Source organism: Homalodisca vitripennis, chromosome 1 (assembly GCF_021130785.1).
Source record: "Homalodisca vitripennis isolate AUS2020 chromosome 1, UT_GWSS_2.1, whole genome shotgun sequence".
Taxonomy (NCBI): Eukaryota; Metazoa; Arthropoda; class Insecta; order Hemiptera; family Cicadellidae; genus Homalodisca; species Homalodisca vitripennis.
Window position 1 is genome coordinate 221,252,174 of NC_060207.1, and position 16,837 is coordinate 221,269,010.

The 16,837-nt window shown below is 35.5% G+C and overlaps 2 protein-coding genes across 2 annotated transcripts in view; both read left to right on the forward strand.

Annotated features, from left to right (window-relative positions):
• Positions 1 to 11,002, forward strand: part of LOC124353075 — a 41,997-nt gene extending 30,995 nt beyond the window's left edge. Inside the window, exons 11-16 of the mRNA XM_046802889.1 lie at positions 1,153 to 1,278; positions 1,947 to 2,204; positions 3,247 to 3,351; positions 5,783 to 5,994; positions 8,724 to 8,988; positions 10,905 to 11,002. Coding sequence (XP_046658845.1) covers positions 1,153 to 1,278; positions 1,947 to 2,204; positions 3,247 to 3,351; positions 5,783 to 5,994; positions 8,724 to 8,988; positions 10,905 to 10,993 — 1,055 coding nt within the window. The 3' untranslated portion in view covers positions 10,994 to 11,002. The remainder of the gene's footprint in view (positions 1 to 1,152; positions 1,279 to 1,946; positions 2,205 to 3,246; positions 3,352 to 5,782; positions 5,995 to 8,723; positions 8,989 to 10,904) is intronic.
• Positions 11,003 to 11,571: 569 nt separating this feature from the next.
• LOC124353078 (zinc finger FYVE domain-containing protein 26-like) overlaps positions 11,572 to 16,837 on the forward strand; it is a 29,981-nt gene continuing 24,715 nt past the window's right edge. Inside the window, exons 1-5 of the mRNA XM_046802891.1 lie at positions 11,572 to 12,078; positions 12,321 to 12,567; positions 13,495 to 13,983; positions 15,067 to 15,263; positions 15,839 to 15,985. Of these exons, the coding sequence (XP_046658847.1) occupies positions 12,321 to 12,567; positions 13,495 to 13,983; positions 15,067 to 15,263; positions 15,839 to 15,985 (1,080 nt within the window). The 5' untranslated portion in view covers positions 11,572 to 12,078. The remainder of the gene's footprint in view (positions 12,079 to 12,320; positions 12,568 to 13,494; positions 13,984 to 15,066; positions 15,264 to 15,838; positions 15,986 to 16,837) is intronic.

The window sequence follows — 16,837 nt, forward strand, 5'->3', positions numbered from 1 at the left end:
ATCATGACTTCAGATTCCAGGAGTCAGGTCTGTGACAGTGTCAGATTTCAGAGCACAAGGTTTACTGGAGTGAAACTCGACATTCACAAAATATGCAACTACTTTTCAAAGGTACCCCCGTCAAATAATGTACAAAACTTTAAAGATTAGAAGGTGCTTATGCTATAAAACTAGTACTGAATATTAATGTTATATTTCTTCTCAATGTATTGACAAAAAATTATAACTATAACTAAAAAAAGTCAAGTAAACTTTTTCCAACAATTTATTTTTATATGCAAGCTTTCATTTTTATCTACTATTGCATCTATTTTAAGGCACTTATCATATATACAAACATTTGGTGTAATATCTTCATAGAATATTGCTACCTAAATTAACAGTGACTGCAACACAACCTTTTTTGACCCTATCGTTGTGGCACTGACCTTCTAGATGCTTCTTCTGATGAAAAAACAAATGCTAGACTCTGGCCGCTAAATTGGGGCTTTTTGGTGGGTTAAGAAATTGTTCCTGGCAACATGCTGTGGTGAGATCTTGAGTTTGTTTTGCCGCGAGTGGACGGACATTACTGTATAGCAAAACATGTTTCTCTGTAAAAGTGTCATAGAGAACACTTGTTGAAAGTCCTTTCAAACACCCATCGTCAGTAATGAATTCTAAACAAGGCTTTTAAAAAATTGTTTAATCAATCACTGTACTGAAAAATCACGTATGTCAACCAATATTGTACAACTTTTCATGTGCAAAATAAAAATATTTATATTCATTGATTTAGGCATATTGTGAAGCATTAATATGATTTTGCAGAGATGGATTAGGTTATATTGTATTATTTCAATCCAAATTAGTAACAATTGCAATCTCAATGATTTTTTCCACACTGAAAGAATGATATCTGGCCTGAGGCAGTTTGTTATAATCTTACTAAGACACAGTGAACACTGTACGCCTGTCTATAAATGGTAAAACTACAAACATTCACATTTTGGAATTTTATGAACTCGCTCCGCCAGGACTTGGAACTGGATTACTTACTTGGCAGGCGAGCATGTTATCACTCAACCACAGAACCCTGACCTTTTGTAATTAAATTATTTTTTATTTAGTGAATGAATACATATGGAGAGTGTGATTATTGTTACGTTACAGAAGTGGGAGACAACAAGGGAGTTGTGGTGTTGGACTTGGCTCTTTCACCACTTCCCTCGCTCAAACACTCCATCTGCCTTCTAGATCTGGCTAGAACATACACCAGAACTGCATTGGCTTCTCCTGGTATGTATTTGTTGCGTGCTAAAGTAGATTAAAAGGTTAGCAAGGATATTTAGTGATTTACAAGTAGAATCTGAATGTATGTGGCAAATTTCTAAAAGAATATACTATGGAAAAATTAAATCATATAATTGTATTCTATTCTATTTGTGTAAGGTACAAAACTATTTGCTATTGTAAAAACAGGTGGGGAAAACAATAGATAAATAGAGCTACATAGCGGAGAAAGAATTCTTCAGCTTTTAAATACAACCTTGATCTATAGTGTATTTACAAACTTGTTTGAGAAAACTAAATTGAGATTTGTTGTTAAAAACTTTTAGTAGACTGGTAATGATGCTAAAGGAGTCATACAAGACATTATTGAACTATTAGGAGGTTAAATTAATTGCAGATTGCTTTTGCCACCTGATCTCACTGTGCCACTAGGCCTGGATGCTGCATGGCAATATATTTCGTGAATGGTCCATAGTGGGTTAAAATTATTTCCTTACACAAGTGACTTTTATTGAAATGTTCACCAGATTTATTGGTTCTTTTATCTATGCTGAGGTGGTAATCAGCCAATGGATAGATTAAGATCCTTCCAGAACTGTTCACATAAATGTACAAGTTCTACGACAATTATACGATTGGCTTATGACTTTTAGTTAATGAATGGAATTTATTAGTTAAAGGAACTGTGGAGGCGTTCACGCAGACAATGAGACGAGTAGTGGATGAAATCGATGACTCCTCCTCCTTGACAGACATCCTGCTGGACCCGTGCGTTCCTTTGAGGGATGCCAACAAGATCAGCAACCTGAGAAAGTTCTGGAGCTCACTTCAGGAGTGCCTCAGCAGTTTCCAATCCTCCATGACCTCAGCGGACGACGACTTGGCAGACGCAGCATTCCTCAAACTGACATCGTGCATTGTAGTCGGTCAAGGTTTGGTGTGCCACTTTTTGAATTTTCAACTTAAATAATGTATGATAGAACGAGTTAATTAAAAAATGCATTAATGTTTGTTTAAGGCAGGAATCACAACAACCAATGTTGTGTTTCAACTCCATGAACAATGACTCTAAAACATGCACTTAATAAAAGCAAAACACTAATTATTAAAACTGAACAAATTGTTTATGTTACAACGCTCTGGTATGATTTGTCTATTTAACCTAGATTTGTAATTATGTGGTAGATTGGTAGTTATCCACCTGAGGAAGAGATCAGATTGCAGATCTTCAAATGTAGTGTTACTGATTTTTTGTAACACTGAACAATAACAAATGTGCAAAAAAAACTGTTTTGCGTTCAAACCTTCCAACATCAAAATCAAATATTAAATGAAGAAATAAGATTATATATGAAATAATGTATAGTGTCTCTTGGAAAGTTTTGCTGTTCATAAAAAGCCTATTTTATGGCTAATTTTAATTATTATTTTATTTTCTTAGTAGGGTGTACCCTTTATAGCATAGTTATAAAAAAATAAGTAACTTTATTTAAACATATTTTTTAATTATCTTATCATTAAACAATTAAAATATATGTTTTAAACTATTAAAAACTGGTTTAAAGAACTATTTCTATGAAATCTTGGATATAAAAACCTGTATATTTTGTAGTAAAAATACCTCTTTTTAAATTTATTTAAATTTCATTCAAGTAGTAGTCTATAAACTATTATGTAAAATATTTTTTGTAAAAATTTTCATTGACATTCTAAAATGTTATAAGCCTGAAGGTAGATTTTTTTAATATTATTTCTCCATTTATTATATTTTTTAAGTCCATAAAAGTTCTAAAAATAAATATTAAACTAAAATTATAATTTACATCCTCAATTTCCTGTGTACTAAACTTTTCACCCCTTCATTATAAAAAGTAGGAGAATGTGTGACAAGTCAATACTTAGGGGCTTTTACTTTCATACAGTATATTCAGAATTATTGTGTAAGATTTCAAGGACATTTTCTGTTTCCCTTAGGCTTGGTACAAAACTATCAAGATGACACCAAGGAACACTTCTTGAATCACCTGAGATCTTATGTCACATGCTTGTGGAAAATTGTCTCTCATAAAATACCAGCAGGTAAATTGGCTCCTTTTCTATGCTGTAGTCGTTAATTGTGTAGTATATGCAATCAATAAAACTAATAAATATTTATAATTATTATTTCATAATTATATTTAATAATCAAATTTTTTAAATTTATTGCAGTGGACTAATTAGACAAGTAAACTTTGTGTAAAGTGTTTGCTGTACTTTTGGAAAAAACGGTTTCGACAACAAATATATCTGAGATTGGTTGTCTGAACTCGTGTAGAGATGACAGAAATCTATCATTGTCTGTACCTAAGATACAGGAATCAATGTGGCCCAATTCTACCGAAAAATATGAATAGTTAAAAAATTTATAGAAGAGAGTGTTTGACTTGGTGTTTGTAAAATTATCACCAAGTATACAATTATCTTGTGGCCAAAAATAATGTCTTAAGAAATATGTTATCTGTTGTTGCTACATTTATTTATTTATTTTAAAGCATCACATCATGTACATGACTGGTGACATTTTACTTATGTTCTTTTAATAAATGTACAAAGTTATCTGCAATCTAAAGTCTAAATTATTATTATTTCACAAAATCAAAAAGTTACAGTTATAACTATATTTACATTTCAAATTATTCTTAATAGAGTGAAATCCTCCACTCTGAAACTGTTTCTGAAGATCTATCCTAAATTGTATGAGGTTAGATCATTTTTATTTCTCCTGGAATTTAATGGTACACTCTAGGTTCAATAAGATCAAAACGTTTGAGTAGATGTTGTACAGATCCAATAATTATTGTATTGTCCTTGAGTGAAGCTATCAATTTTGATTTCTGCGGGAATTTAATGGTATATTCTAGGATCAACAAGATAAAAACGTTTGAGTAGAGCCGTACAGATTCTGTATTATAGTGTAAACACGTGTTAATTTAGTGTTATAATGAAGGTAAAGGATTCAGGAAGATAGATGAGAAGTAAAGATGAGCAGTAACGATCACTTAGTTGTTGAATTCAATCGATTATCCCATCTCTAGTTATTCTTCGGTTACATCTGATAACATTGTGCCACAACTCTAGCGTGCATTGATATGTCTCTTACTATAATAAGGAGCCTGTGATAAAGAAATATTGATCACTTTCAGTCATATTGGTGGGTTAAGCTTTAGCCTTATATCCATATATTATTTGCAGTAATGCCAAAATATTACAAGAATTAAACACTGTTACCATCACACTATTGCGGTAACACTGTGATCAGTGTTAAATTAACTCAAAGTCCATCACGGGCCAATTAGATCGACTTTGCATATTTTCATCACTACACGGTTATTTCTTTACCAATAAGTGTAAAATTTATACCAAAATATAAGTAAAGAACTTTTCTAAATAGTTGGTTTTTGTAAAATTACAAAATTAATATACCTAAGAGAGGTGACGATAAACATCAAGTATGCCTTGCTGCATCAGCTAAGTGCGTTAATCAGGTGATTAACATTGTTTGTGAACATTTTTGTAAATACAATTCAATACTGTTTTTTTTTTACTTTTTTAATTTTTTTAGTGTTTAGACTGGTAACTTGCACTAGTATTTCTGTGAACTCTGGATTATAGGGATAGCAATAATACAATTATGCTATAATTTAAAAAGTTTAAATAAAGAGTTAGTTTTTTCAGAGCTACAGTTATATGCTATTGTAATAAACTGTATTTTTAATAGTAAATTAAATTGAACACCGGCATGTACAGTGTAAGAACCCAAATGGCATTATTGTGATAACAGTTAGAAATTACTGATATTTAAAAAAAAATTTCAAAAATGCATGTTTTGTTCTTCTTTCCTTATATTTATTTATTTTTCAATATTTTATCTTCAAATTATAGTTGTATTCTTATAACATATTTATGATTACAGCAATACAGAGTTAACTCATAGTAAAAAAATGTATGTACATTTTTCTAAGTTTTAAAATTAAAAGTATTTTTAATTTTAAACATTTGTTTTTTTACACTAAAATCATAGTTATAACATTTTCAAATTTTACATGTAAGTGTAGAACAATTAAAGATGAATAAAACAAAAATTATAGCTCTAGCCATTGTATGAGTAGATTTATGATCGTTTTAACAGATGTCAGCAAATTAGCGTTCTTCAGTTTTAGCGCAAGTTCTCAATTGTCTTAGCGCTTTGCGGTCATTACGCACCAAATTGCTTATGTCTCTGCCGGTAAAAGGGTTAATTTGTGTGAGCGATGTTTTGTCACAGCTTGAACTTAGATGTTAGTTATGACACTGACCACATAAACCTAAAAACTTAATAAATCTTCTTTGCTTTTAACCCAGCTGATTTTTGGTTCAAAGCAAAAATCTTACGACACTCCATGAAAATTAAAACAAATTCAGGTAATTCTCAGCATCCTCCTTGAGCTGTGTGAACTACATCATGTAATGAAACAGAAACGAAATTTTTCAGGCACAAAATACAAAGTGTTAGAGTACGACTTGGACACTCTGGTGGGGGAATTGGTGTTCTCGGAAGGCAAGGATCCACTGGAGGTAGAGACAGCCTTGGAACCTGTATCAATCAATGTGATACACCTGGTGATGGCTCACTGCACACCATCCATCAGCATTAGACAGCTGAAGCAGAGACCTGCCACAATCGTTCTAAATTCCTGCCATCAGGTGAGGCTTGGAACTGCCAGAAGGTTAATTTGTTTAATCTTTCCAATTTACATGTTTCATCTTTCCAATTTCCATTGTTTCATCTTTCCAATTTCCATTGTTTCATCTTTAACTCTCCACATTGTTTCATACTTAACTTTCTAAGTGCTATCTATATCAGTTTAAAGTTCCGGCCCCATTTTCAAGTGTATGACTTAGTTTTTTTAAAGATTAGATTTTAAATACAATGTATTCAAATATAAATAAAAAATAATGTCTTTATTTGAGGCGATTTTCAACATTACAGTGGTTTTCCAAAATAAATATACATTCAAAGCGTAATACAAAATTTAAAACATATAAAAAATAGGTAATATATTAAAAGGAAACAATTATTTAACAGTAAAACACTCCTCCTCCAAAGTCAGTCTAAGATTGTTTTTGAACGAGGCATATCCATAAGCCTGAAGACTATGAAGGACGCTCTTATATATCTGGAACCAGATTATCTAAATCTATTCCTCCCCATCTCTAGCCTGACCCTGGGCACTTTCTGCCGAGTGCAACAGTCCTTAATCTCAGTGCGGGTCTGCAGCATCCCCCTGAGGTAAGAAGGTTTTTCCCTTCAGCAACACCTTGTGAACAAGGCAAGCCACCTGAAGCCTGAAAATTCACTTTACCGTAAGGATCCCAGCTGCACTGTGATACTGGCTGACGTGATCAAATATCAATGTCATGTATTATACGAGGGTCGTCCATAAAGTAACCGCCGTTTGGGCGTGGCACGATAAGTAGTGGGGGGGGTAGCGCCGCGATTCTCACATCGATGTGCGCAGCCGTTCAGTATGCTTCTAGCTGTGCAAGGAAGAGCATCGTGCGATCGCGCGTTCTTTTGGTACAACGTAAAAACATGAGCGCCGTGATAGAAAATCCCGCCACGTGTGAAGTGCGTGGTGTAATAAGATTTCTGTGGTCGAAAAGTTACACAGCAGCTGAAATTCATCGTGAATTGAGTGCGGTGTATGGCCCAAACATTATGAGCGAAGGTGTAGTCCGTCAATGCAATGGGGTCATACCGCTTCGCCAAGCAAGCCGAAGAAAGCTCGCCAATCTTTTTCAGCGAGAAAATTGATGGCTACAGTGTTTTGGGATGCTAAGGGCATCTTGCTCGTTGAATTTATGGAGCGTGGTACGACCATTACAGCTGCAGCTTACTGTGAAACCTTAAAACGGCTACGACGAGCGATTCAAAACAAGCGTCGTGGTCTTCTGACATCTGGTGTTGTGTTTGTCCATGACAACGCCCGCCCTCATACAGCTCAAAGAACGACAGAACTTTTGAAAAAGTTCAAATGGGACGTTTTTGACCACCCCCCCCCCTACAGCCCGGATTTGGCTCCCAGTGATTTCCATCTTTTCCCGTACATGAAGCGGTGGCTTGCATCTCAGATGTTTGCGAGTGATGAAGAGCTTCAAAACGCTGTAACATGTTGGCTACATTCTCAGGCGGCAGATTTTTTTAAAGACGGAATTTAAAAAACTGTTAAAAGATATGATAAGTACTTGAATTTGTATGGTGAATATGTAGAAAAGTAGAGAAAAGCTGCAGTTTTAACATTTATATAATAAAATTTTTGTATCTAAACTAGTTTATTTTTTATTTCAAAACGGAGGTTACTTTGTGGACGACCCTCGTACATATCTTTTCTAGAGAAACATGTTTTTGGTGAAGAAAAACCAAAATACTAACCATTTTTCATTTAGAAAAATAGTCTTATTGACTTTTCGGGTAAAACATTTTTTTAATTCATGAAATATAATATTTTTAAATTTGTAATAATGATTTCAAAATATCCTAAAGGTTTCAAATTTTATTCTAAATAAGATAAATGATGCACCAAAGCTGTTTGACCAAAAAAACAAATCTGACCCCGCCATCCTGAATGATCAGCTGACTTATATTTCTCATAATTTTCTGAATGAGTACATCAGTTCTGTAAGTGCATAGAGGAATCTTTTGTGCATTTTACAAAAAAAGCAAATAGTGAAAAAACCATTTGTTTCTAATACAGTAAAAAATAGGATATAATAGTGGATGCTAACACTTTAAAGTGGTTCTAGTTCATCGTACAGAGTGACAATATCACTTTGAAGGTTAATTCAGGAGTGTGATGGAAGTGAAATGGCTATCAGAGTAAGTAAGTTGTTATGTCATTAGATTTTTAATTGTTTAATGTACTACTACATTAAATTTAATGTAGTAACATTTAAATTTAATGTTTTTTTTTCATTTGTTGTTTTTAGATCCTCCTTAACTACAAATACTTATCCCTTAAAATATATTTTTCAATCATGTCTCCGTTGTTGGAAAGAAAATTTCTGTTTATCAAGAACAAAAATCCAAGACAGGCAATGTTGTTTATCATACACATACATCAGAAGTTTATATATCTCAATTTTTTATAATGGCTAGGGGTGGTTTAAATTTTGGTTTTTCATAGTGCGTGCATATCTGAGCAAAAATAAACGTGATGAGAGGTCTTAAAATAACGGATAAAGTCAGAAACTAAGTTTTATACTAAATATTCAGCTTGTTATTTTGTGATGAGTGTAACTTTTATGTGCGGATAACTGAAGGTTGCTGGAATTGTCATCAGCCTAAATGCATAGAACTGCTATTTGCCCTTTAGAATAATAATAAACATTTTTAAGCTGTCCAAAATATTTACTATTTGATATTTTCACAATAGACTTGTGAAAGTAAAGGAGGCCTGAATGTACCGGAAGAAGTATCCTCTCTCCTCTCCAAGCTGCTGGACACCATTGAGTGGAAGAGTTCAAGGGCTCTAGCCGACCTACCGACCTCCCCCAGAGTGCAGGAGGTCCTAGCGGCCACGTGTTGCCTACAACAGCTGGACTGGAATCAGCTGGTCCCTGGTGATCAGCTGTTTGCCTTTCTTGTCAACCTGTACAACCTGATGTGGCTACACGCTCTCATCTTGCTTGAAATATCAGGTTGGTTACAATATTGTGGTGTCTTTCAGAGATTACACCAGTAATGAATATTTTTTAATATTTCATCCTTTTAATTTGTTAACACCTGTACTGCTACACATTGTTTATGGAGTTTTACAAGCGTATGTTGAAAGTAAATGATAAGCACATAAAAATTAACAAAGTTCAATGTATTATTTTTTTTCAAGAAGCTATAGAATAAAAAAATTGTAATTACAATTACTTACCGTTGCACGTTGAAAAGTTATTAACAGCTTTTTTAGAAAAAATTTTTTTACTTTTTCCATGTTTAACTCAGCATAGCACTTTATTGAATTCACACAGAAAAATCCCAAAATATACAAAATAAGTATTATTTTATTACTAATAAAAAATATACAACTTGCATATTTGTTTTTCAGAAAAATTCACAGAAAACATGTATTACTTGTGCCGGCTGAAAAGCCTTACAAATCTGACAGATTACTTCAGTTACTTCAAAACATCAGTGTTATAGCTAAAAAAAGGTCCTTGTTGGTATTTTACATATTTCTGATCTGTATTATGATTAAAAAAAGCAAAAAATCTTTAGTTCACAAAGCAAGAAACAACTTGTGTAAGGAGTATTTCCCATTAGAAACAACGGTTCCAGCTTACCATAAATAAAGCTTTAAAAATTATCTGTTGCTAGTGACATTATTTAGGATAAAATAAAGACGGCATGTGTATAAATGAATAGTGATTTTTCTAGTTGAGAAATATCAACTATGGATGTTACGTCATTTTTTATAAACGTCAACATCACCACACTTAGCGCAGTGTTAGCAAGACCGGGCAGCTCGTTGACATTGTATGACACAATTTCAGCTCTTTTAGGGTTAAATATTATCTTTTTCAAAAAATTGCTGTGTTTTCAATAGCTCTTTTCATACATAGGTTTGTTATCAGATGGAAGAATAGTAATCTGCAGGCACCAGATATCAATGGATCAATAACTGTTATAGTTAATGTATTTTAAAACATTTTATTACACTTATTATCATTTGGCAAGATAGCATAAATAGATACAAGTGACAGAATAAATAGGTTTATTCTGTGAGCAAAAATTATATTGGATGGAGGTCAAGCTGGACACCCTTATCGCTGTAACCTTTCAGCGTATCTCCTTAGAAAGAAACAACTTCAAGCCTACTAGATAATATTAGTTTTAAATCAATTAAATTATGCTTATTGATGTCTCATTTATTTGTGCTATTGGTTTTATTTATCGCTGACAGGTTGTTTAAAAAAAAAATCCATGATTAAAAACATTTTGGGGTTTTAATAATTCATTATAAGTTAACAGGAAAAGTAATTCACTTCCGCAAGTAGATTACGGAAGGGTACGGAGCTTCATCATGATTGGCTGAAGCTTAAACCAATGCCAATCAATCTGTTCAGCCCGGCAGTCTATGCTGAAGAAGCAATATTGCTCAGTGATTTTTACAATTGATCCACTGGGTTATGAACCAGAATCTTTAACCACAAAACACTTGTGTCCAGCCAGCAAAATTTTAGAAACAAATTGTGCTCTTGGTTGATACCTTTATTCCAGAGTATGCAGCTTGTTGTTATCTTATGTCTTTAGGGAAACATATTTGTAGCAACAATTTAGACTCATGTAAGATTGACTACCATTCATACAGTGTTTTTTTCCAAAATCTGAACAGTGACAAAAGTAAACCTTAACTTGTCAGAATTCTCTCTTTTGCAGTGTTAAAATCAACATAAAGTATGTTGAATGTTTGTTTAGTACTTTGACATTAGTTATGGTGTTAGTTCTTAGAGTAAGTAGCTAACTGAGGACAGAGGATTTTGACAAAAAGTGTCTTAAAGTTTTTGAAATAATAAATATTTGTTATAGAAAAACTGATTTTCAAACATTTTGGTGTCCACAGATGAGTACGGTCTGGTCTCTCCGTCTGCCTGTCTACGAGACCTGAGCGCTCAAAGTGTGGGTTACATTGTCGGTGAATGTTACAGATGAGTACGGTCTGGTCTCTCTGTCTGCCTGTCTATGAGACCTGAGCGCTCAAAGTGTGGGTTACATTGTCAGTGAATGTTACAGATGAGTACGGTCTGGTCTCTCCGTCTGCCTGTCTACGAGACCTGAGCGCTCAAAGTGTGGGTTACATTGTCGGTGAATGTTACAGGTGAGTACGGTCTGGTCTCTCCGTCTGCCTGTCTACGAGACCTGAGCGCTCAAAGTGTGGGTTACATTGTCGGTGAATGTTACAGATGAGTACGGTGTAGTCTCTCCGTCTGCCTGTCTACGAGACCTGAGCGCTCAAAGTGTGGGTTACATTGTCGGTGAATGTTACAGATGAGTACGGTCTGGTCTCTCCGTCTGCCTGTCTACGAGACCTGAGCGCTCAAAGTGTGGGTTACATTGTCGGTGAATGTTACAGATGAGTACGGTCTAGTCTCTCCGTCTGCCTGTCTACGAGACCTGAGCGCTCAAAGTGTGGGTTACATTGTCGGTGAATGTTACAGATGAGTACGGTCTAGTCTCTCCGTCTGCCTGTCTACGAGACCTGAGCGCTCAAAGTGTGGGTTACATTGTCGGTGAATGTTACAGATGAGTACGGTCTGGTCTCTCCGTCTGCCTGTCTACGAGACCTGAGCGCTCAAAGTGTGGGTTACATTGTCAGTGAATGTTACAGATGAGTACGGTCTGGTCTCTCCGTCTGCCTGTCTACGAGACCTGAGCGCTCAAAGTGTGGGTTACATTGTCGGTGAATGTTACAGATGAGTACGGTCTGGTCTCTCCGTCTGCCTGTCTACGAGACCTGAGCGCTCAAAGTGTGGGTTACATTGTCGGTGAATGTTACAGATGAGTACGGTCTGGTCTCTCCGTCTGCCTGTCTACGAGACCTGAGCGCTCAAAGTGTGGGTTACATTGTCGGTGAATGTTACGTGACATTAGCAGATCTACGGAGTGTGCTTGCTCCATTCCCTACCACTCTGGTGACTTCGACTGTCGCCAGCAGACCCCTACCAGTCTATCCACCCCGTGACCCCAGAGCTCTCTTCCTCTTGGCTAACCCCTACAAACTGTCACCATCAATCGAGGTAATTATGCGCTTTTTAAGTTACGAATCACTAGGTGTTTTTTTGCTGATCAACGTATGCAACATCCAAATTTATTGTTGATAGATTTTAACACTTTGTTTGTAAGTTAAGCTTTGCAACAAATGAAACTGTCTAATTGTAAAGCAAATACTTATTGTTACTTTATGTTTCTTTAATTTGAAGATATAAATGCTGGAACATTTCTGAATCAGACACCCTAGTTTTTTTTTTGTGTACATTAGATGTTGCCGAGCCGCGATGTAGACCGTGTGATCGACGCTCGTATGGCAGCGTTTGTGGAGGCGACAGTTCAGGTGGGGGAGGACTCTGTCACCGTACCAGTCACTCTGTGTCACTACATCGACTATGTTACGCTGACACAAGGCACGGAGAGTGAGTACAGTGTGGACAACATTAGCAACTCCAGCCGCGAGCACATCACCGACTTCCTCAAGGAGTTCCTGAAACGCGATGATATGGCTGGAAAAGGTAATCACATCATACCATTTTAGAATTCTTGTAGTTGCTTGTTTTAACGTTAAAATTCGTTCTTTGTTCACTCATTGCAGAAGAATTATCAGCATTTAAAATTGGGTTAGGTCTTTTACATACATTTCTGAAACTGCTATCGATTACTGTATAGTTTGATTTACTGAACAATTCTTTTAAATAATAACACTTAATTATCATAAACAAATATTTTTCATAATACTCTTATCCTGATTGACTGATATAACCAAAGTATGTAACTGATAGAGATAAGTATTGTTATTGTTTTATTAATATCATTAATAAGTGGTTAGTTATTTCAACTAGCCAAATTCACTTTTCATGTGTTTTGTGTCTACAACAAAGTTAATAAAAAATTATATTAACTATATTTTTTTTCTTGCAGAACTAACGTTAGACACAAGTTCTGAATTTCAAAATTCTAATTTAAGAGGAGTGAGTGAGTCATTGATACTAGGCATTTTAATTATGTAATATTTCTGTTAAACCCAATTTCAAACAATTTTGTATCAAATTGACATATTATTTTAGATGTATGTCTTCTTTATCTTTGTATATCTTAGATATTTTTATAAGTATGTGGTAAAATAAAGTTAGGGGTAATTATGGGTGTTTTTATGAAAAAAAGTACAAAATGTATGTATTTTTAAATTTTAATTAATAATTATTCACAAAAGAAACATTCAAAATACCATTATTATTGTTTAAGATCTTACACTATTGAGCAAATAACAAATAAATGTGTTTTATTCAGGCAATGATTTGTAAACAGCTGAACTCTAGTTTGTCACTAGTGTAAGAAGGGTCAATGAAAAATATTTCAACACTAACATGTTTGTTTAAAATTGATTCTGTTACACTCTTTGTATTTTAAATACAAGTCACTAAATCGTCTGATGTTTTCAGAGATAATCATTGAAAAGGACGTAGCATTGACTGTTAGCAAGAGCTACTCAACTGTCATTTTGACCAAAGATAGTCGTCATGAAAGAGATGATGAGATTTGGAAGTCAAGATATACAAGGGCGGAAGTTTTAAAATACCTCTTTATGAGAAATACGCTCTTGGGTCAGATCGTGGAGAAGATCCACTGTATAGAGTCGGGCGTAGAGACTGTGAGGACGCCCGCCGCGACAACACCTCTGGAGCGGGAACTAATGAGTGAGGATACATGTTGTCTGGCCGCACTGTACGAGGATAACGTGATGAGGGCGGCATTGGAATCAACGGTAGACAGCGATAGGCTGTGGCTGTGGCTCGACACCGCCGTGCTGCAACAGGACTGGCAGGCTTGTCTTGACATGCTGTCCTCTATCCCAGAGAAACACGCAAAGACTGACCCTCGTTATCGACACTTCCGTGATTGGGTTTTGGAGCAGCTGTCGCCCACACGTGGTAAATAGACAACAGACTTAATTATTGTATTCTTAGAGAACAGTATTAGCAACAATATTATGTACAGGATTAAGGTTAAACTGGTTTTGAATTTGCATTGTAAAATTCTTCTATAGAGTATAGATACCTGTTACTGAGCCACTTGTGCAGTTCTCCCTCTTCCCCCCCAAAAAATTTTTACTTCACACTAGTCTCAAACGCCTAATAGTCTAGTTTGTATCAACTTTCAAACTCGGATGTCTACTTTTTGATCTGAGAATAGATATCAATATTTAGCTTTGGTTTTGAATTTTGCTGTAAACTGTTTTATGCAATACTTTGGTCAGTATTGTTGTGATTACATTTTGTTTTAGTTAAATACACTTCATATAAACTGTGTTTGTCTCAAAAGATTTTATTTATCCCTGTATAAGCTTCCTGGTGATTGGTGGTAGCGTGGCTTTACTGGAAACTTTATACACTCTGATCTTAGGCGCCCTTTTGTACTAGCTTGGAAGTACTATAAAATAAAGATTTTAGGACTTAATATTTCAAAAATTTTATGGGAGAGACGTCTCGGTTCTTCCTAGTGACCTGGGGGGGAGGGGTTTGCCATATCCCCCAAGATCTTAAAGTGGTCTCGACTCCCCTCAGAGACAATTTCTGGGTTGCACCACTGAGGAGTTGTATACAAGTCTATAATAATGCTTTAAATATTAACCCTCTTAACAGTAATAATGCAAGTCGCATCACCACGCTTCAAGCTACCAACTCATTAACAATGTCACTATTGCGTTTTTGTATTTATGTTAAAGCATTATGATCGCAATTGTTACTATATACTTATTTTTGTTAGTGAACTACTCTGCCAACTCTCAGTGAACTTTGGAAGTAAATGTAGTTCTAATCATATTCCCAAAATTTATTATATTTTTTTTAATGTTTGTCGTGTATCAAAAAGTGGTTTGAAATGACATTTTTCTCACAAAATTTCATAATTTCTGAACAAACACTTTATAAAGTGCTAAGAAAATTATAAAAAATTAATTTCACGAATGAAAAAACTCAGTTTTGGTGGTGCAAATTTATGAGTGTTTGGTGTAGATGGATGGAGGTATTGCCAGAACATGGAAGACCCCCAGAGACTGTGCCAGCAGACCCTGGCTAACCTGGACAAGTGGCCTCTGCAGGGTTGTATCACCGTGCTCAACGTACTGCTCTCGTTGGACTCTACTGCATTGTCACTCTCCGACCTGGCCAGGGCGAGGGAGCTGCAGACCAGCATGCAGACTACCAGCAAGGTACGCTACCGTTCCATCCTCTGGGAATATCTGACAATCCTTTGCTTCCAATATAAAGGAAACAAATATTTGGGGGTCGGCAATCATGAAACATCATCCAAACAGTAACATCAACAATACGGTAATGTTAAAGATAGATATTAGAAACCCCCATTGTGCGTAACGTTAATAGAGTCATCATCACAAACAACAACTTTTTTGACATAAAACATAGAAATTATGTGAGGACTTTTCAGAAAATGAGTATCAATCACCAATATTACGTGGAACGAAGATTACTTCACCTCATTGTATGAATGAAGTTAATACATTTTCTATTTTCCCCTGTTAGTGCTCCAAGGGTTAAGTAAACACAAAACTTGATTATTTAAATAACAGAATTTTTTATTTTTATCAATCAAAATAATGAATTCGTCTTATGTAGTTGTTTACTTATTTGTGTAACTGGTACAGCACGATAAGATTACATGTTGCAAAGTCTTATGTAACAACAGTTTAGCTTGCTTATTAGGAAGTTAGCTTGTCTTAGAAAAACTTGTGAAACTGCGATCAAAGTGAATAATTTGTGTTGACAGGTGACACAAGCTTGCACATTGACCTCCACAGATGATGTCTGGGAAGTGCTGGAGGAGCTGCTCAAGTGTGAGGAAGTGCACCTTGCCTTACAATGGTTCTACCACAGTGATCTCATCAATGTTGAGCATTCCTCCAACATGCTGTTGGTGAGTTGGATAACATTTGGTGTACAAGTTTAAATATGAGGGTTGAGGTGCACCTGGCCTTACAATGGTTCCACTACAGTGACCTCATCAATGTTGAGCATTCCTTCAACATGCTGTTGGAATGTTGGATGAAGTTTGGTACAAGGTAAATATGATGGTTTAGGTGCACCTGGCCTTACAATGGTTCCCCCACAGTGACCTCATCAACGTTGAGCATTCCTCCAACATGCTGTTGGTAAGTTGGATGAGGTTTGGTACAAGGTAAATATGAGGGTTGAGGTGCACCTGGCCTTACAATGGTTCCACCACAGTGACCTCATCAACATTGAGCATTCCCCCTACATGCTATTGGTGAGTTGGATGACGTTTTGTACAACGTAAATACAAGGGGTAAGTTTTTATGGCCTTACAATTGTTCCACCACAGTGACCTCATTAACGTTGAGCATTCCTCCTGCATGCTGTTGGTGAGTTGGATGACATTTGGTACAAGGTAAATATGAGGGGTGAAGTGCACCTGGCCTACAATGATTCTACCACAGTGATCTCATCAACATTTAGCATTCCTCCCAAATACTGTTGGTGAGTTGGATGGAATTTTTGGCCCAATGTAAATGTGAGGGTAGCTTTCTAGTGATTAATACTGATTGTTCAACCTTGGGAGTACTGTGTCACAGATAACTATGTCTTCCCATATTGTGATACAAAAATTAACTGGAACAGACAGTAATGCTAGAGTAAGTCCAGTCCTGTTGACACTATGGTGACTTTATGTGCATGATATAAGGTTGGTAGCAATAAAGCCACATTTGCATTAGACTGTGCTGCCAAACCAGGCAGGATTATGCCAGAC